The 20750-nt window shown below is 43.7% G+C and overlaps 1 protein-coding gene across 7 annotated transcripts in view; it reads left to right on the top strand.

Moving 5' to 3' along the window:
- Positions 1 to 18460: 18460 nt before the first annotated feature.
- Positions 18461 to 20750, top strand: part of LTBP1 (latent transforming growth factor beta binding protein 1) — a 458940-nt gene continuing 456650 nt past the window's right edge. For 6 of the 7 annotated variants that reach the window (XM_025260861.3, XM_044925802.2, XM_044925800.2 and 3 more), the window contains exons 1-2: positions 18462 to 19296; positions 20371 to 20441. In XM_025260861.3, the coding sequence (XP_025116646.3) occupies positions 18830 to 19296; positions 20371 to 20441 (538 nt within the window). In that variant the 5' untranslated portion in view covers positions 18462 to 18829. Of the gene's footprint in view, positions 19297 to 20370; positions 20442 to 20750 lie in introns of all 7 variants that reach the window. The other variant, XM_044925805.2, reaches the window with a different exon arrangement.

Consider the following 20750-nt stretch of genomic DNA (forward strand, 5'->3'; position numbering starts at 1 on the left):
TATATATGCACCCAACATAGGAGCACCACAATATGTAAGACAAATGCTAACAAGTATGAAAGGGGAAATTAATAATAACACAATAATAGCGGGAGACTTTAATACCCCACTTACATCTATGGACAGATCAACTGAACAGAAAATTAACAAGGAAACACAAACTTTAAATGATACAATGGACCAGTTAGACCTAATTGATATCTATAGGACTGCTACTGCTAAGTCTCTTCAGTCGTGTCCGACTCGGTGTGACCCCAGAGATGGCAGCCCACCAGGCTCTGCCATCCCTGGGATTCTCCAGGCAAGAACACTGGAGTGGATTGCCATTTCCTTCTCCAATGCATGAAAGTGAAAAGTGAAAGTGAAGTAGTTCAGTCGTGTCTGACTCTTAGTGACCCCATGGACCGCAACCTACCAGGCTCCTCTGTCCATGGGATTTTCCAGGCAAGAGTACTGGAGTGGGGCGCCATTGCCTTCTCTGATCTATAGGACACTTCACCCCAAAACAATGAATTTCACCTTTTTCTCAAGCGCATACGGAACCTTCTCCAGGATAGATCACATCCTGGGCCATAAATCTAGCCTTGGTAAATTCAAAAAAAATGAAATCATTCCAAGCATCTTTTCTGACCACAATGCAGTAAGATTAGATCTCAATTACAGGAGAAAAACTATTAAAAATTCCAACATATGGAGGCCGAACAACATGCTGCTGAATAACTAACAAATCACAGAAGAAATCAAAATATGCATAGAAATGAATGAAAATGAAAACACAACAACCCCAAACCTGTGGGACACTGTAAAAGCAGTGCTAAGGGGAAGGTTCATAGCAATACAGGCAGGCATACCTCAAGAAACAAGAAAAAAGTCAAATAAATAACCTAACTCTACACCTAAAGCAACTAGAAAAGGAAGAAATGAAGAAGCCCAGGGTTAGTAGAAGGAAGGAAATCTTAAAAATTAGGGCAGAAATAAATGCAAAAGAAACAAAAGAAACCATAGCAAAAATGAACAAAGCCAAAAGCTGGTTCTTTGAGGGGATAAATAAAATTGACAAACCATTAGCCAGACTCTTTAAGAAGCAAAGGGAGAAAATACAAATCTATAAAATTAGAAATGAAAATGGAGAAATCACAACAGACAACACAGAAATACAAAGGATCATAAGAGACTACTATCAGCAATTATATGCCAATAATATGGACAACTTGGAAGAAATGGACAAATTCTTAGAAAAGTACAACTTTCCAAAACTGAACCAGGAAGAAATAGAAAATCATAACAGACCCATCACAAGCACGGAAATTGAAACTGTAATCAGAAATCTTCCAGCAAACAAAAGCCCAGATCCAGACGGCTTCACAGCTGAATTCTACCAAAAATTTAGAGAAGAGCTAACACCTATCCTACTCAAACTCTTCTAGGAAATTGCAGAGGAGGGTAAACTTCCAAACTCATTCTACAAGGCCATCACCCTAATACCAAAACCTGACAAAGATGCCACAAAAAAAAAGAAAACTACAGGCCAATATCACTTATAAACATAGATGCAAAAATCCTTAACAAAATTCTAGCAATCAGAATCCAACACCATATTAAAAAGATCATACATTATGACCAAGTGGGATTTATCCCAGGGATGCAAGGATTCTTCAATATCCACAAATCAATCAATGTAATATGCCACATTAACAAATTGAAAAATAAAAGCCATATGATTATCTCAATAGATGCAGAGAAAGTCTTTGACAAAATTCAACATCCATTTATGATAAAAACTCTCCAGAAAGCAGGAATAGAAGGAACATATCTCAACATAATAAAAGCTATATATGACAAACCCACAGCAAACATTATAATCAATGGTGAAAAATTGAAAGCATTTCTCCTAAAGTCAGGAACAAGATAAGGGTGCCCACTTTCACCACTACTATTCAATATAGTTTTGGAAGTTTTGGCCACAGCAATCAGAGCAGAAAAAAAAAAAAAAAAGGAATCCAAATTGTAAAAGAAGAAGTAAAACTCTCACTGTTTGCAGATGACATGATCCTCTACATAAAAAACCCTAAAGACTCCACCAGAAAATTACTAGAACTAATCAATGAATATAGTAAAGTGGCAGGATATAAAATCAACACACAGAAATCCCTTGCATTACTATACACTAATAATGAGAAAATAGAGAAATTAAGGAAACAATTCCATTCACCATTGCAACGAAAAGAATAAAATACTTAGGAATATATCTACCTAAAAAAACAAAAGACCTATATATAGAAAACTATAAAACACTGGTGAAAGAAATCAAAGGGGACACTAATAGATGGAGAAATATACCATGTTCATGGATCAGAAGAATCAATATAGTGAAAATGAGTATATTACCCAAAGCAATCTATAGATTCAATGCAATCCCTATCAAGCTACCAATGGTATTTTCACAGAGCTAGAACAAATAATTTCACAATTTGTATGGAAATAGAAAAAACCTCGGATAGCCAACGCAACCTTGAGAAAGAAGAATGGAACTGAAAGACTCAACCTGCCTGACTTCAGGCTCTACTACAAAGCCACAGTCATCAAGACAGTATGGTACTGGCACAAAGACAGAAATATAGATCAATGGAAAAAAATAGAAAGCCCAGAGATAAACCCACGCACCTATGGACACCTTGTCTTTGACAAAGGAGGCAAGAATATACAATGGAGAAAAGACAATCTCTTTAACAAGTGGTGCTGGGGAAACTGGTCAACCACTTGTAAAAGAATGAAACTAGAACACTTTCTAACACCATACACAAAAATAAACTAAAAATGGATTAAAAATCTAAATGTAAGACCAGAAACTATAAAACTCCTAGAGGAGAACATAGGCAAAACACTCTCCGACATAAATTACAGCAGGATCCTCTATGACCCACCTCCAAGAATATTGGAAATAAAAGCAAAAATAAACAAATGGGACCTAATTAAACTTAAAAGCTTCTGCACAACAAAGGAAACTATAAGCAAGGTGAAAAGACAGCCTTCAGAATGGGAGAAAATAATAGCAAATGAAGCAACTGACAAACAACTAATCTCAAAAATATACAAGCAACTCCTGCAGCTCAATTCCAGAAAAATAAACGACCCAATCAAAAAATGGGCCAAAGAACTAAACAGACATTTCTGCAAAGAAGACATACAGTTGGCTAACAAACACATGAAAAGATGCTCAACATCACTCATTATCAAAGAAATGCAAATCAAAACCACAATGAAAGACCATTTCACGCCAGTCAGAATGGCTGCTATCCAAAAGCCTACAAGCAATAAATGCTGGAGAGGGTGTGGAGAAAAGGGAACCCTCTTACACTGTTGGTAGGAATGCAAACTAGTACAGCCACTATGGAGAACAGTGTGGAGATTCCTTAAAAAACTGGAAATAGAACTGCCATATGACCCAGCAATCCCACTTCTGGGCATATACACCGAGGAAACCAGAATTGAAAGAAACACGTGTACCCCAATGTTCATCGCAGCACTGTTTATAATAGCCAGGGCATGGAAGCAACTTAGATGTCTATCAGCAGATGAATGGATAAGAAAGCTGTGGTACATGTACACCATGGAGTATTACTCAGCTGTTAAAAAGAATACATTTGAATCAGTTCTAATGAGGTGGATGAAACTGGAGTCTATTATACAGAGTGAAGTAAGCCAGAAAGAAAAACACCAATACAATACACTAACACATATATATGGAATTTAGAAAGATGGTAACGATAACCCTGTATGCGAGACAGCAAAAGAGACACAGATGTATAGAACAGTCTTTTGGACTCTGTGGGAAAGGGCGAGGGTGGGATGATTTGGGAGAATGGCATTGAAACATGTATAATATCATATGTGAAACGAATTGCCAGGCCAGGTTTGATGCATGATACAGGATGCTTGGGGCTGGTGCACTGGGATGACCCAGAGGGATGGTATGAGGAGGGAGGAGGGAGGTGTGTTCAGGATAGGGAACACGTGTGCACCCATGGCGGATTCATATGGATGTATGGCAAAACCAATACAATATTGTAAAGTAATTAGCCTCCAATTAAAATAAATAAATTTATATTAAAAAATCAAAGATAGTATTAAAAAATGCTTTGCAAAATGTATCATACATAGAAGAGAATACAGCATGCACACTACATGCATTCATGAACACCTATATGCCTACTACTTTTTGTGTCTCCTATTATAAGAGACAGAATATTATCTCTATTTATGTGCCCCCCCATTTTTTTAACTTCACAAATTAGATGTTATTAATGTTGATACTTATTTAGATTTATCCATATGATTACCACTTTCTCTGCTCACCTGGTTACCAACTTTAATCTCAAATGTCCTTTCTGTGGTCCTTTTCCTTCTTCCTAAAGTATATATACTTTTAAGAAGTTCCTTTCTTCTTTCTCTGTTTTAAATCTTAAGAGGGTCTGTTGATAATAAACTATCTTAGCTTTTGTTTGTATAAAAATGTCTCTATTTCATCATCATTCTTTAAAGTTTGTTGGATATACAATTATAGATTGACAATTTTTTTTAGCACTTTGAAGACATTGTCTTACAGTATTTTGGTATCTGCTAATTGTTCATGAGAAATTAGATATAAAGTAGATAAGGTGTCTTTCTGGGAGGCAAGAGGTCTTTTAAAACTATTCAATTAGTCTTGAATATTCTGCAATTTCAAAACAATGGTTTTTTGGGTAATATTTTATAGACCATAAATATTAGGATCCATGAAAATTCTTGAGTATTCTTTCTTCTCATTCCTTCTGGAACACTGACTAGATGAATGCTAGAACTTCTCAGTCAGATTTCATGCCTATTAACCTCTCTTTTGTATTTTCCTCCTCTGTCTCTCTGTACAAAATTCTTGGTAGTTTTGTCATATCCAAATTTCAGGTTGCTAGTACTTTGGCCACCTCATGCGAAGAGTTGACTCATTGGAAAAGACTGTGATGCTGGGAGGGATTGGGGGCAGGAGGAGAAGGGGATGACAGAGGATGAGATGGCTGGATGGCATCACTGACTCGATGGACGTGAGTCTCAGTGAACTCTGGGAGTTGATGATGGACAGGAAGGCCTGGCGTGCTGTGATTCATGGGGTCGCAAAGAGTCAGACACGACTGAGCGACTGATCTGATCTGATCTGAATGATGTTTTTCAATTGTTCTAATCTGCTCAGTAGCTCATATGTTGAATCCTAAGATTTCAACTAAACCTTTTACTTCCAGAAATTAAGAATCTGCCTGGATATTAATGATAGTGTTTTATTCCTTGCCCATATATTAAATTCTTTAAATATTGGAAGCATACTTTATAAACTAGAGCAAAATCTGACATCCTCCTCATTTTTGTAAATAAAGGTTTATTGAAGCACAACTAAGCCTATTGCTTATGTGCTTTCACTCTAGAATGGTAAAGTTGAATCTTTTTGATAGAGACTACATAGCTTGCAAAGCCTAGGATATACACTACCTGGGCCTTTATAGAAAAAGTTTGCCAAGCCCTGCTACATAGGATGCTCTGACTCCTGAAGACCTTATGTGTCTGGTTCTGCTGCTTGATGCTTCTGCTGACTCTGTCCCATGATGTCTTGCTCTGTGAGTGGTTTTGTGATTTTTCATTGTGAGCTCCTTTTTGTTGTGGCCTTATCTGGGAAAGTTTTAGGGGACTTGAGAGAATATTCACCTTATTTGTGTCAACTTTGCTAAGTGCTTGGGAAGCTAATAATCTAGGACAATTTTAAATTAGTTTCCTTGGTTTAAAATAGTTTCAGAATGGGCAAATAGAGTGAATTTGAACTCAGGCTTGAGGCCTGGGTTATAGTTGTTACTTCTGGTTTGGTACATAGGGACTTTCCTTTTTTCTTCCAACCCAAATCAAAGCCAGGACACAATTTCTTTTCCTCTCTCCCTTTGCACAGCAAATATTTTTTAGTCTACTCTTTCACTGAAAATTTGGGCCTCTGGGGACCTCATTCCAAAGTCTCCCTACTGACACACTTGTCATGTCCCCGCCCATACTGGCACATGCCATTAGGGGCCCACTGCCTAAATGGGTGAGCATTTACCATGCCCATTCTGGATTTTGGCTTCTATTTCAGTTACAAACCATGAAGGTTTACCTTAATTTCTTGCCAAGTCAGCTATTCATTTTTTATCCAGAATTTTCTAAGTGTTTTTCAAAGAGAGATTTTCATGATATGGAGTCTGTCAATGCTGGAAATAAATGTCATAAAAGCTTAAATTAAACAATGTTAGAATAATGGAAATGGGAGAGTTTTATAATGCCCCCACAGGCTTCAAATCTACCTAGTATTTACTTAAATCTGAATTATGAGCAGTGTCTCTAGAGTCAGACAACCTGGGTTTGGAACCAGGTATTGTGTAGAGTAGAGGGAGACAGAGTGGGCAAACTCTGAAAAAGGCCAGATGGTAAGTATTTTCAGCTTTGCAGGCCAGATGCAACTACTCAGCTCTTGCCACAATATCATGAATGCAGCCATAATTACATACTATATAATGAATGGGCATGGGTGTATTCCAATAAAACTTTATTTACAAAAACAGACAGTGAGCTGGATTTGGTCTACAGGTTATAGTTTGCAGACCCCTGACCTTGTGCAAACTAAAGCGTAAGTTTCCTAATCTCTAAAATGAGGGTAATAATACTTATATTATACATAGGTTGTTATGAGCATTAAATTAGAAAATTCATGTAAATGCTGATATTAAAATGATGATGCTGGCAATGCTGATGGTGGTTTCAAACAAGTCCCCTGATTTTATAAGATTATCAGGTGTGTCTTTACTTCAAAACCTTCAGATACATCCAGCACAGCGGCTGAGGACTCCTAACAGAAAGCTAACAATACTGCAGTTCATGGGGTCACAAAGAGTCAGAATGACTTAGCGACTGAACAACAATACTTTGGCAACAAACAACCTTAAAATCCCAGAGGTTAAAGAACTCAGATTTAAGTCTCGCTCACATTGGGTTCCAGTACACTTGATAGGAAATGCTCTTCACTGTGGTCCCTCTGGGACCCAGGCTGATGGAGCAAACACCATTTTGAGATTGCTGGTCACCAAAGGCGGAAGGAGCTCTGAACGCTCCTGCAGCAACAATTCAGTGCTTGGTTTGCAATTCCTATGCATAATCCAAGGTCAGAATTGGTCACATCTTCCCTTCCCTCCCCTCCACTGCCCCAGTTGCTGGGCATGCTGTCAGCTGTCAGCTCCTCCAGGAGTGCCTGTGCTACAGAGCAGCCTCCCTTCCCAGGGCAGCCCACATCCAGTGACTGCTCCAGGTGAGGGTGCCAAGGCCCACCCACTCTGATCCAAGTGGGACAACGCTAATGGCCATTTCAGCTTCAGAGATCCCTGTAGGTTCGGCTCAGCCTGCTGTTGGGCAGCTGGACTTCTCCCTCTGCCCAGTCCTCCTTCCTTCTCCTTTCCACAGGGTTACACCCAAGATGGCAAGGTCTAGAAATATCCCCCAGGGAGCACCAAGGATTACCTTACTCAATAAGGTAAGCAGAGGTAGCACACACACACAGGAGGGTCTAAAATCTGAGCAATGGTAATAGTTAATCTTTATTATAGAGTGTTGATCTGCTGCATGCTGTACAAAAATACGTTGCTTGGATTAGCTCATGTAATCCTCCTTACACCCTATGTACTAGACCAGGGGATTGGACCAGATGATGGCAAACTTTGGCCTGTGGACCACATCTGCTCATGCCCGTTCCTTTCTGAACTGTCCAGGCTGCTCTCATGCTAGAATGGCAGAGATGAGTAGTTGGAACAGAGACAGTTGTTATTGTTCAGTTGCTAAATTGTGTCTGACTCTTTGCGATCCCATGGACCGAAGTACACCAGGCTTCTCCGTCCTTCACTATCTCCTGGCGTCTGCTGAAACTCATGTTCACTGAGTCGATGATGCCATCTGACTGTCTCATCCTCTGTCATCCCCTTCTCCTCCTGCCCTCAATCTTTCCCAGCATCAGGGTCTTTTCTAGTGAGTCGGCTCTTCACATCAAGTGACCAAAGTATTGGAGCTTCAGCTTCAGCATCAGTCCTTCTAATGAATATTCAGGGATGATTTCCTTTAGGATTGACTGTTTGATCTCCTTGCAGTCCATGAGACTCTCAGGAGTATTCTCCAGCACCACAATTCAAAAGCATCTATTCTTCGGCACTCAGCCTTCTTTATAGTCTATCTCTCACATCCGTACATGACTACTGGCAAAACCATAGCTTTGACTAGATGGACCTTTATCGGCAAAGTGATGTCTCTGCTTTTTAATACCCTGTCTAGATTTGTCATAGCTTTCTTTCAAGGAGCAAGTCTCTTTTAATTTTGTGGTTGCAGTTACTGTTTGCAGTAGTTTTAGAGAGACAGAGACTGCATGGTATACAAAGTTGAAAGTATTTACTATCCATCCCTTTTCAAAAAAGCTTGCTAAACCTTGTGTGTATTATTCCTACTTCATAGACAAGAAAATACTCACTTTCATAGATAAGAAAATTCCCACTTTCATAGATAAGAAAATAGAAGCTTAGAGCAGTGGATGGTTTATTAAATGACAGAATGTCATTTTTTGGTTACAGAAGCAAGTGTCTGTGGCATGTCCCCCTTGAGTGATAGCAGGTGCAGAACCCTCCTGGGCCATTTATGGACCTTTGTAGGTGCTCAGAGAATGAATATGAACAGCTCTCTTCCCTTCCCTTCCTTCCACCATCTCCCTTTATAAAATTGAGGTCTCCTCTCCTGTCTCTGCAGGCTTCCCAAGTGGCTCAGTGGCAAAGAATCCACCTGCCCAGCAGGAGACATGGGTTCGATCCCTGGGTTGGGAACATTCCCTGGAGGAGGAACAGCAACCCACCCCAGTGTTCTTGCCTGAAAAATTCCAGGGACAGAGGAGCCTGGCAGGCTACAGTCCATGGGGTCACAGAAGATTCAGACATGACTGAGTACACACACACTAAGAGCTTTCTCTACTGAGGGAAAAACACAAGAGACTCATTACTTTTTTACATCTTTGTAACTCCTGGAGGAAGCTCCATTTTTCCAGAAATGACAACTGGAAGAATTAGGGCAGTAAGTGTGTAGAGACTGAGGAAACACTTCATGATCACTAAGAAATTACTCTTATGCTGAACCATACAGTGATTAAAGAAAGAAAGAAAAGCAGCCTTCACACATTGAAGGCTGAGATTATCTATTTCCAACTGCCTCCAGCTGAGAAGCAGTTCCCAAGGTGGCACTGAATAGCTCAAATACATCCCCTCATAAAAGTGATTGTTCAAGGGGGATTCAGGAGTCTAGTTCTTTAATTCCCAGTGGCTGCTTCCTAGATTCATCAAGAACATAGGCTTACTCCACATTTAGAAGCAGAACATATATATATATATATATATATATACACACACACATATATATATATACACACACACATACTGCATATAAAATAGATATCTAATGAAAACTTAGAGTAGGCTAACCTACTATACACCTATAGCAAAAGGACCTCTACGTAGTGCTCTGCGGTGGTCTAAATAGGAAGGAAATGCAAAAAAGAGGGGATTTATGTATATACATATAGCTGATTCACTTTGCTGTACAGCAGAAAATAACACAACATTGTAAAGTAACTATACACCAATTTAAAAAAAAAAAGAACTGAGTCCAGGTTGTTTGACGCCAAAGTCTGTGCTTTTAACCATACATTCTATTCCTTCTTGGCAAGCAAATATCCAGGATTATGTACTTACATCCTACAGATGCTGTTCTAAGTGCTCATAGATCTTCTGCCAGTGATTTTCTAGCAATCAGCTGCAAGAGGACTGTAGGAAAAGATTCCATCTGTTTGTCTGCTTATCCCTTCCCTTCTAAAGAAAACGCACCCAGTTTTCAGAGAGAATCCTTGCATATATTCAGGCATATTAGATCCCATAGCAAAAATGTCTAAAATTCATTCTCCATTATTAGTTAATTAGAAAACAACTGGGGGAATTCCCTGGTTGTTCAGTGGTTAGGGCTTTGTGCTAGGGAACTAAGACCCTGCAATTGCATGGCATGACCAAAACACACACACGCACACACACACACACACACACACACACACAATTGGCTCTCAAAAATGGTTACTGAATGAATAAATGAGTCAGTGAATCAATCTCCAGACCCTTGACAACTTAGAGATCTTGAGCAAGGTTTTTTCTTAGGATGAAAAAAAAAGTTGGAGATTTCTTATTGGGGACTGCTCACAGCATTTAAGTGTAGTCAGTCACTCAACAAACACTGTGCCTTCACTTACAGTGAACATTTGCTACGATGTGCACGCTGTGTTAGGTGCTGGGAATACGGCACACCAGGTGAGTACCCTCAGCACAGGCTTCCAGGGGTGATGGAGGCACGGAAGTCAGCCTTGGTGCAGGTAGCTTCATGGGGGTGGGGAAGAAAAGCTTCATAGGGGTCGGCTGGCTACTTGTGTGTTGGGAAGAAACCATGGGGGAAAATATAAAGCCAGAAGGTGCTTTTCTAAGTGAAATGTAAGTGTAACAAGCAGGTTGTGGATTGAAAAGGGTTAAGTGGAAAGTTCTGGGGCGGCTGGCAGATGTAACCTGATCCCTCTCAGCAGTAGCTTGGGCTTTAAAACCGGGAAACCTGGAGGAATCACAGACACTGGGCTGGTTTTACTGGTCTCCCCTCACTGTACAGAAAGCCAGGCCTCTCCTTGCACAGCTGGTTTCCTTGGTGGTGTGAGTCACTTCTGTTATGTTGCTCCGTTCATCCATATTATGTAGGTTTTTACTAGCTGCCTTCTCAGAGTATGTCCTGGCCTCCCATAACAGAGTAAGTTGAGAGAGCAACAAAACAGAGAGGTTATAAAAGCCTTGACTGTTTTAATGGTATTACTGGGAATGTAACAGTTTTCAAACAGAAATAAGACAAAATTCTTTCTACAGAATGTTTCAAGCCATCAATTCAGAGGTATAAAACTTTTTTTCCCTACCATGGCTTGATTCAACTTAATTTAGATTTGGGGGAAAATTTGGGCAAACCCCATTGCTCAGCAGAACCCTGCCTTTAATGAGCTAAAGAAAGGTCACTTTGTCACTGGTCACTGTAACCAAACCTCAACTGTTATTAACCAGGACTTGCCTTAGTTCTGGTTTATCTTAATAAGACCAAGAAGGAAAAAAGGCTTGGGCTTCAAAACATGCTCTATGTCTCCCGCAAAGCATGTGTTCTGTGCTCAATGTCTAAAATGGATGATAAATGCTCTAAGAGGAAGTGAGGGTAAACTAAAGTTCTGTTGTTGCTCAGTCGCTAAGTCATGTCCGAGTCTTTGTGACCCCTTGGCGCTTTAGGATGGTTCAACGACCTTCATGGAAGTAAAGGATCTTGAATTCTATTTTGAAGGAGGAGGAGGATGAGCTGAAGAGAAGACAGGCTGTCAGGAGAATGATGTGAGGGGTGGTTAGAGGCAGGAATGTGGATATCCTTTCTTTGCAGACTAGTGGCTAGCTGCCTTTTTTTTTCTTTCAAAGAGAAAGAAGAAAAATGGGTAGATAAACGTAGTTGGACCAGAGGTTCATTTGGGGGAGTAACCCAAGATGAGGTTAAAAAAAGGAGAAGGAGGCAATCTTTAAAGGGTCCTGGGTCTTAGAAGATCAGACAGGCTGGCTAGGAATTGATATGTAGAAATGGTACAATAACTTCCCTTGTTTTCTTCTTTTTGTCTAGGCTGCTTTATTCACTGTATGATATTTTAATCAATTTTTTGGGTGGCAGAGAGAATATTTTGGAAGAAAAATAATTAGGATCAAGTATTAAACTCAGGCAGGGCTTCCCAGGTAGTACTAGTGGTAAAGAACCCACCTGCCAATGCAGGAGACGTAAGAGACACAGATGTGATCCCTGGATCAGGCAGATCCCCTGGAGAAGGGCATGGCAACTCACTCCAGTATTCTTGCCTGGAGAATCCCATGGACAGAGGAGCCTGGCAGGCTGCAGTACGTAGGGTTGCAAAGAGTCGGACAAACTTAAGCAACTTAGAACATACACACGCACATTAAACTCAAGCAGCATCATGCACTTATGCCATTGGGTGAAAATCCTAATATAGACAAGAGAACGACTAGTGTTCTGAAATTTACATAAAGAAGCAATTACAGCAACTCTACAACCTGGGAAGCATAGAAACTGACACGAAACAGGAGGTTCCTCTTAAAATTGGGTCATGATTTCTAACAAAGCTGTGTTTGAGGGGAGAGAGTGTTACTCTGCTCGCCTACCTGGCACTAAACCAACCTTGCAGGTGTCTGGGCATTTTTGAAGTTAGATTTAAGCAGGGAATTTAAGTAAACTCTCATGGACTAATGGAAGGCCAAAGAGATATAATTGAGATATCGAAGTGAAATGTAATTTCTTGGGGGCTATGTTGTGATCAAAAGGCAAGTGTTTCATAGAGGTGAGGTGCATGTCAGTTCAGCGTGCATCCAATTATTTTCCAAGACGCAAACTCTTTGAGAGTAAGAACACCTTTCCTATGTGCCCTTTTGAATGTTGTCCAGCTGATTGACCCAGTGAAGTTTGGAAGTGAATGAAAAGTGTAAATAAAATTGTATTGATAACTACTTAATTATTACATGGTTTCATATTTAATGTCCAAAAATTTGAATAAATGGGTATGAAAAACCTCAATGAGAGTAAATTAACGAACAGATTTTGGTTCCCTGTAGACAGGCATTTCATTGCCTTTGGCAGCCACCATGGTGTGATACTTACCCTTGATTATACTCAAGGTAAGTAAGAAAGGACCAAAACAATCAGAAAGGGAAATTCAGTGTACCCAAAATTTACTTTTGGTGAATTTTCCTTTTGTGGATTGGCTCTTCAAAATTTGTAGAGTGGTAACCAATACCCTTTACCCTTTTCCTTTTATGGGTCTCATTTCCCCCAGTCCTTTATTCAATACTCACCTTACATGTAATTATACCTCATTAGACTCCACGTGAATGGGGTGTATCTTGCTATGGCTGAGCACTCAGGGTCAGCACAAAGACACTCGCTGGCCCAGGGGCAACTTTAGGTTGCAGTCCAACCAGGCTTTATTTAAACTTCTCCACCTGAAATGGAAGTTTGTTTTGATTTTGCTGTAATTGTTATGTAGGCTATCTGAGGGCTGTAAGGTTTAGGGCCCTAAATGTTTGTTGACAACTAAGGGTGCTTAGATTTCAAACCTGAAGCATTAAAGGGAGGGAAAGCCTGGGGTAAACTTTGGTTCCACTTGTTGCTTAGCCCCAGGAGCACCTCATTCTTCTCTGCAAATGGGCCCCGTCTCCAACTTGCTGACATATCTCGGGAGAAACATGGATACGTTCAGTGGATGAGTCTCTGCTTTAATTCCTCATCGGAAAAGCTGTGTGATTTTTCATGGATGCTGAGTTGAACGTGGAGGAAGTCCCACATTTCTAATCTCTTTCACCTCTGCTTTTTTTTGATGCAATGGTTGGAAGAACGGGGGAGAGGACCATGAGAGTAAATGAAGCATCTCCTTGCAGGTGTCTGGAGCTGCAGCTGTGGTCTTTGGCTTCCCGCTTGTGAGAGAGAACACGAGACTTCCTGTGCCTCCCGCTTTGCATGTGGTGTGTGGCAGCCAGCCAGCCTCCATTCTAGCACCTTCTAAGGGCACAGGCTTAAATCTTGCCCAAACCTGGACAAGCTGATGTTCAGGTCAGAACCAGCCGAGGTTCAGAAATGGCAGGATCCTGTGAGCAACCTGAGAAGATTAGCTCACGGATGCTGGGTATAATGCTTCTCACCCGATAGTTCCTTTTTCCTTTCCCCCTCCTCCTGCCTGTTTTTCCCCACTTCTCATTCATTGATTTCTCCTTCATTTTGCCCAATCTGCCCTCTTCTTCCCTTCCTTCCACCCATCTCTTCTTTTCCCTCCTTCCACTGCATCCCCTCTCTTTTTGTCTTCACACTTCCTCTCTTGATTTCCCTTTCTTTTCCATTCCTCAATCTCTCTCTCTTGCTTTCACTCTCCTTTTCTCTTTCTTTTACCTACAATTCACCGAATTCTTGTTTATCTCTTTCCCTTTCTCCTTCTCTTTCTAAGAATTTCTTGATGAAATTAGAAGAGAACTAAGAGACGTTCCATGAAATCCTTGGCTGGAAGAAAACATGAGTGGAAGAAGTTCTGATCATAGGCAGCTGCTCAGTTGATTTGTAGCTGATCTTAAATATAGGAAAAGATTTCAATTACAAAACTCATAAAATGTAAGGATGAGGGAAACTGGCTGCATTTTTAAATTTGACTAATGGTTTCAAAGTGCTTTAAAAGTTTGGCATTTGCCAGCCTTCTTTTCTTCCCCTAATCCTGAAACCCATGAGTTTTTATGCGAAACATAATCCTCTTTTCTGATTCATTTACACTTAGCTCATCTGAGTATTGTTTTGTAAAAACCATCTGAAGTCCAAGAAGTTTTATGAGATCTTTAAAGACTTGTTTTTTCAACCAGGAAGTTGTGTACTGCCAATATAAATGAACCTTCAAACCTAGGGGGCTTGGCATTAAACAGGGTCTAGACTTGGCAAAGGCTGGTCCCCCAGCCTGACAGAAACTGGGCTTTCACTTTCAGAGTAACAGTGAGTCCAGTGTTTTAGATGAGTGACCATCTCATACGATAGTACATAGGCTGCACAACACATTTTTCAAGGGTTATCTTGCTAGTTATGTAGATAGCAAGAGACTGATGTAGAAAAACTGTGACTTTGCTAGAGTTTCTCAACTAGATTGCTTGCTTCTGTGTACACATGCGTGTATGCTCAGATCAGTCGCTCAGTAGTGTCTGACTCTTTGAGACCCCATGAATCACAGCACGCCAGGCCTCCCTGTCCATCACCAACTCCCGGAGTTCTCTCAAACTCACGTCCAGCGAGTCAGTGATGCCATCCAGCCATCTCATCCTCTGTCATCCCCTTCTCCTGCCCCCAATCCCTCCCAGCATCAGAGTCTTTTCCAATGAGTCAACTCTTCTCATGAGGTGGCCAAAGTACTGGAGTTTCAGCTTTAGCATCATTCCTTCTAAAGAAATCCCAGGGCTGATCTTCAGAATGGACTGGTTGGATCTCCTTGCAGTCCAAGGGACTCTCAAGAGTCTTCTCCAACACCACAGTTCAAAAGCATCAATTCTTCGGTGCTCAGCCTTCTTCACAGTCCAACTCTCACATCCATACATGACCACAGGAAAAACCATAGCCTTGACTAGACGGACCTTTGTTGGCAAAGTAATGTCTCTGCTTTTGAATATGCTATCTAGGTTGGTCATAACTTTTCTTCTAAGGAGTAAGCGTCTTTTAATTTCATGGCTGCAGTCACCATCTGTAGTGATTTTGCTCAGTGGTGGCCAACTCTATGCGACCCCATGGACTGTAGCCCACTAGGCTCCTCTGTCCATGGGATTTCCTAGGCAAGAATACTAGAGTGAGTTACCATTTCCTTCTCCAGGGTATCTTCCTGACTTGGATCGAATCCACATCTCTTGTGTATCCTGCATTGGCAGGCAGATTCTTTATCACTGCACCACCATATCACCACATTAATGGTTGTATATAAGTAAACACACATGTATACAAATGTATATGGATCATTTATGGATGAGATTAACATTTACATTAGAGTTTCTTCCTGTGGTTATGTTTCAGAGAAGATCTAATTGTGATGTATCCAAATATGTCATAAGGCAGGTTGTAATCAGACTGAAGATTGGGGTGAAACACTCACCTCTGTGGATCAAGAGAAAGGAAGATTGCTTTTTAAACATTTTTCTGCAGAATCACAGAGCATGGTTAACGCCCTTGTTCTCATCAAATGTGAGGACCTTGGGTGGACCCCCAGGCCCTCTGGAAACAGGCTCGTAGGTGAAATGGCTTGCTCAAGTTCCTGTGGAAAGTGAAACAGCCAGGCCCCTCGAGCCCAGCCCTCCGGTTCCATGTCCAGGCTCTGCCCTCTGCAGGCAGCTGCCTCTCATTGACCAAAATGGGCTTTGATGTGTGCTGTCCATCTGGGTGCTGGAGTGAGTCACAAGAACAGCTCGCCCACCACCACAGACTAAAGTCTGGTCCTTTGGTGATGCTGCCCATCACTATTTCCTGAACTTTCACCTGTCTGACATGCATTCTTTGCAGTCTAGACTCTTCAGAATGGAGCTGGTGCTTCTAGACATCCCCTCCCTCATCCATTTCAACTGCTGCCTACCTGAGAGATTATAGAGATTATAAAATCTCTATAAACTGGTTTGAATTGCAGGTAGAAAACGTTTTCCGTACATGTTGCAGATTCTCCGTGAGATGACAACAAATTATGGGTTGTACTCTGGCACTGGTGGTAATTTAGTTGCTCAGTCGTGTCTGACTCTTGCGACCCCGTGGACTGCAGCCCGCCAGGCTCCTCTGTCCATGGGATTCTCTAGGCAAGAATACTGGAGTGGGTTGCCATTTCCTTCTCCAGGGGATCTTCCTGACCCAGGAATCAAACCTGGGTCTCCTGCATTGCAGGCAGATTCTTTACCATCTGAGCCACCAGGGAAACCCACTGTTGTATTGGCCTCTCACAAATCAAATCCTGCCTTGTGAGGGTTCTGTGATTGTTTCAAACTGTTGCTTCATTGAGTTATTTATCTTTTTAAAAAGGTTTTATTTACATTTTTTCTCTTGAATAGGATAGGAAGCTTTTCCAGAATAGAAAGGCTGTGCTTCTGATATGTTGTATCTGCAAAGGGTCAGCCTCTCTGCTTGCCTCCAGAGTAGCACTTGGGAGGTATTTATTAGCCTGCGCCGTGTCCTTTCTCCAGGATCCCAGGCTGGAGACAGTTTCTTCACCCATCCTCCTTCCTCAATCTTCTCAGCTGGTTCCCTTTGGCCTGACTCAGAGACTGACCTCGAGTGACCTCACTTATCTTGTCCACAGGGACCCCGGATGTTCTTAGAGCCACAGACTCTTAGGGCTGGAAGGAAGTTTGAATCCAACTTCTCTGTGTTGTAGAGGAGCAAGCTGAGGTGCGGAGAGGAGAGGTGAGCTGCCTGTGGTCTTTTGGCTACTTAGCAGCAGTGTTAGGACTGAACTGAGGTCTCTCCCTCCAGCCAGATGCTGTTGATTCTGCGACTGTGGCTCTCAGAGGGTGTTCTCACATGAAACTGGGGCTCAGGCAGATGGACTGAAGCTCTCTCCTGCCAAATCAAATATCGGAGGTCTTTCCCCAGTCTACAGAAAAAAATAGATTAAGGGATTAAGTTTCAACTTTCTTTTCCCTTAATTCTTTTTAAACCATTGTCACCTGCTACCAACTGTCCACGAGCCAATGAGATTTTCTATTGCATTCATGTAATTAAAGCATGAATTCTGCTGGAGAAACTGTTTTAAATTCAAATGCTAGAAGTAAATATGTTATTATTTCATGGTTTTCCCCCAAAAGCACCCTGACCCCAGATCCTCTGTCCCCTGGGACATTCTGCATCTCCCTTAATGTGATTTTGGTTTATCTCCAGTGAGTGATCCTTTCTTTTTCAATAGGGGCCTAGGGAACTGATCTTTTTTTTTTTTTTGGATATTATTTCTTTTAAAAAAATTTATTTATTTTAATTGGAGGCTAATTGCTTTACAATATTGTAGTGGTTTTTGCCATACATTGACATGAATCAGCCATGGGTGTACATGTGTTCCCCATCCTGAACCCCCCTCCCACATCCCTTCCAATTCCATTGATCTGACTTTAAAAAGATACTAATAACGGCTTGGCATTATTATGGATTCTAAGCCGTGTGCTCCCATCATAAAGGCCTTTTCACCGAGGGTAGAGCTGCTTCCCGGATTGATTCCTGTTGCAGTTTTCCCCGTCTATACAGGCGCCCCCTGGTGCCCACCCTGGTACATGCCAAGCGAGGAGTAGGGTACCAGAAGCTACAGACCCGCGGAGTTTACAAACCTAAGGAACCATCTAAGCACTTTGCAATGGACATTCAGCGCACCCCGAGCAGTCCTTTCGGGGGCCCGATCTGGTATTTTAATCCAATACCCGCAGCAAGTACCCGAGCAAACCACGTAAGAAAATGACTGGAGATGTCGTGCAAACAGTATGAAGTGAGTTTTTTGGGGCTTCTAGAAGGAAAGGACCAGTCAGTGACTTGGCCGTGTCCTTTGTCCTTTCCACGGGAGACGGGATCCTCTGCCTTTGCCGACCCACAGGCATAATCTCTGTGGATGTGGAGGGTGGCGGCGCGTTTTCGGGCTCATCTCACGCTTTCCCCAATTAGGATTTACTGCCTGACGTCACGTCTGCCAGATTGGCTGTTCAGATCTGACACTCGGTTCCACGGCGAGAGAAACTTTTTAAAGACTTTGCAGCCGGGGCTGCCGCTGAGCGTCCCGCGCGCTCACACCGCCCTCGCCCACTCTCGCCGGGTCCTGGGCGGGCACCCCCTGAGCCCGCGGCTGGGCGAGCCGACCCTCACCTTGCGCGGCCCGCGCCCCTCCCCTCCCGACCCCGCGCTCCCCACCCCCACCCCGCCCCCTCCTCCCCGCCGCTTTCGGCTGGGGTCTGGGGCTGCTCAGCCGCCCGCGGAACTTCCTCTCTTGCAACCGAGTTTTCCTCCTCCCCCCTTTCCCGGGCTCCCGGCCGTCCTCCGGGGGATCCTGAGCGCGCGTGAGCGGCCGCACCGAGCAAGCGGCACGGCCGGGGGCGGGGGCCAGGGGCGCCGGCTGGGGCCCGCGATGGCGGGGGCCTGGCTCAGGTGGGGGCTCCTGCTGTGGGCAGGGCTGCTGGCCTCATCGGCGCACGGCCGGGTGCGGAGGATCACGTACGTGGTGCGCCCGGGCCCCGGCCTGGCGGCGGGCGCCTTGCCCCTGGGCGGGCCCCCGCGCCCGCGGACCTTCAACGTCGCGCTCAACGCCAGGTACAGCCGCAGCTCGGCCGGCGCAGGGGCCCCCTCGGAGCGGACTCGGCGCACCAGCCCGCCCGGCGGCGCGGCCCTGCAGGGGCTCCGGCCGCCACAGCCACCGCCGGAGCCGGCGCGTCCCGGGGGCCCCGGCGGGCCGCTCCACCCCAAGCCCGGCGGTCACCCGGCGGCCGCCCCGTTCGCCAAACAGGGCAGGCAAGCGATGCGCTCCAAGGTGCCGCAGGAGACCCAGAGCGGCGGGGGCTCGAGGCTGCAGGTTCACCAGAAGCAGCAGCTGCAGGGGTAAGCCCACACGCCCCCTCCCTCCTTGCTCGCGCGCGCTGCCCGCGCGCGGACACGCGGGGTCCAGCCCCTCGGAGCCCCGCGGTGACCGCGGGTATCGTCCGCCGTGGGTCTGCTGTCTCCTCCCCGCCCGCCTCTGCCTTCCTTCCCGGGAGTGCGGCGGGAAGAGCGGAGTGCGGGGAAGCAGGGGAACTCGGAGCATAAAAACTCCGATCACATTGTTACTGAGCTGCGGGTAAACACAAAAGGCATTTCTGCCTGGGGCGTAACCTACTGTGCGCGAACCAAACTACTCCTAGAAGATGGGCGTAAACATGAAGTCACTACAGCTTAATCCCTCATCATCAATTAAACTTCCCTTTGCAACTCAGTTTAATATTTATTTTTATTTTTATTTTTTTGAGCTAGTGGGAAAAAAAGAAAAAAGTTTGGAGGAGGGCTGCCTATAAAGATCCAGCCTCTGTTCTGTAACCTAGAATTTTCAGCATCCTAGTAATTGTGGGCTTGGCTTCCCTGCACCTGTGGGGTCTGCTTTCCCGGGACGGGGATATCTTAGCACTGACAAGAATTTCAGTTCAATGGTTTCTGTTATTGGGCTTTCCTAAACATCCTCCCTGCCCCCCTCCCCATTAATCATAGGTTGAGGGTGTGGAGGGAAACTTGTTTTGCTTTTTTTTTTTCTTCCCTCAAGGGTGGTTCCAGGCGTTGTGATCTCACCTCTCTTTGGACGCCTCTCTCTGAAACTCAGATTCAGTTTAAAATGTGGGCACAGATAATATACAAAATACAATTGGCTTTACTTTACTTTTGTAAGAAAACCGTTAGCTTGGACCTTGTTCTCCTGTCTAGTTCCAGGTTGTGCAGGATTTGATTCTCCCATCCCGCTCTGATCTCCTGTCCTTCCCCTTCTACCTGGGCAGCTTTGGGTTGGGCTTCCTGGGTACCTGTTAGGACTCTCTGGAAGCTAGAGGAAGGTGGAAGCAGGAGGCTGGGCTTGCAGGAGTCCCGATGGAGGCTTGGGTTCTCTGAAAGAATGTTGCTACTGCTGGACTCAGGGGTCTTGCTTTGTTTCAGGGTCAATGTCTGTGGTGGGCAGTGTTGTCATGGCTGGAGTAAGGCCCCTGGCTCCCAGAGGTGCACCAAACGTAAGTGTCCATGTTCCTAGCTACCCTGCACAGTAAGCCATGTGGGTCAGTCCACATGGGGGTGGGGATCACATAGAGGGCATCTGAAGAGGCTAATGCTGCCCTGAGGAAGTTGATACCTGCAGTGCAGTCCACCCGGTTACCTGTAGCCTCATCACCACCTAGGAAGGGCTGGGCCAAAGTAATGACAGTATCAATACCAGTTCATTGGATACAACTGTGCCTTGCATCCAAGATTCCCCTGCATTCAACCTCTGTTACACCCATGGGGGGCTAGGAAGAAAATTCTCATTGGAGGTGTGCAGTATG

Source organism: Bubalus bubalis, chromosome 12 (genome assembly GCF_019923935.1).
Source record: "Bubalus bubalis isolate 160015118507 breed Murrah chromosome 12, NDDB_SH_1, whole genome shotgun sequence".
In the NCBI taxonomy this organism is placed as follows: domain Eukaryota; kingdom Metazoa; phylum Chordata; class Mammalia; order Artiodactyla; family Bovidae; genus Bubalus; species Bubalus bubalis.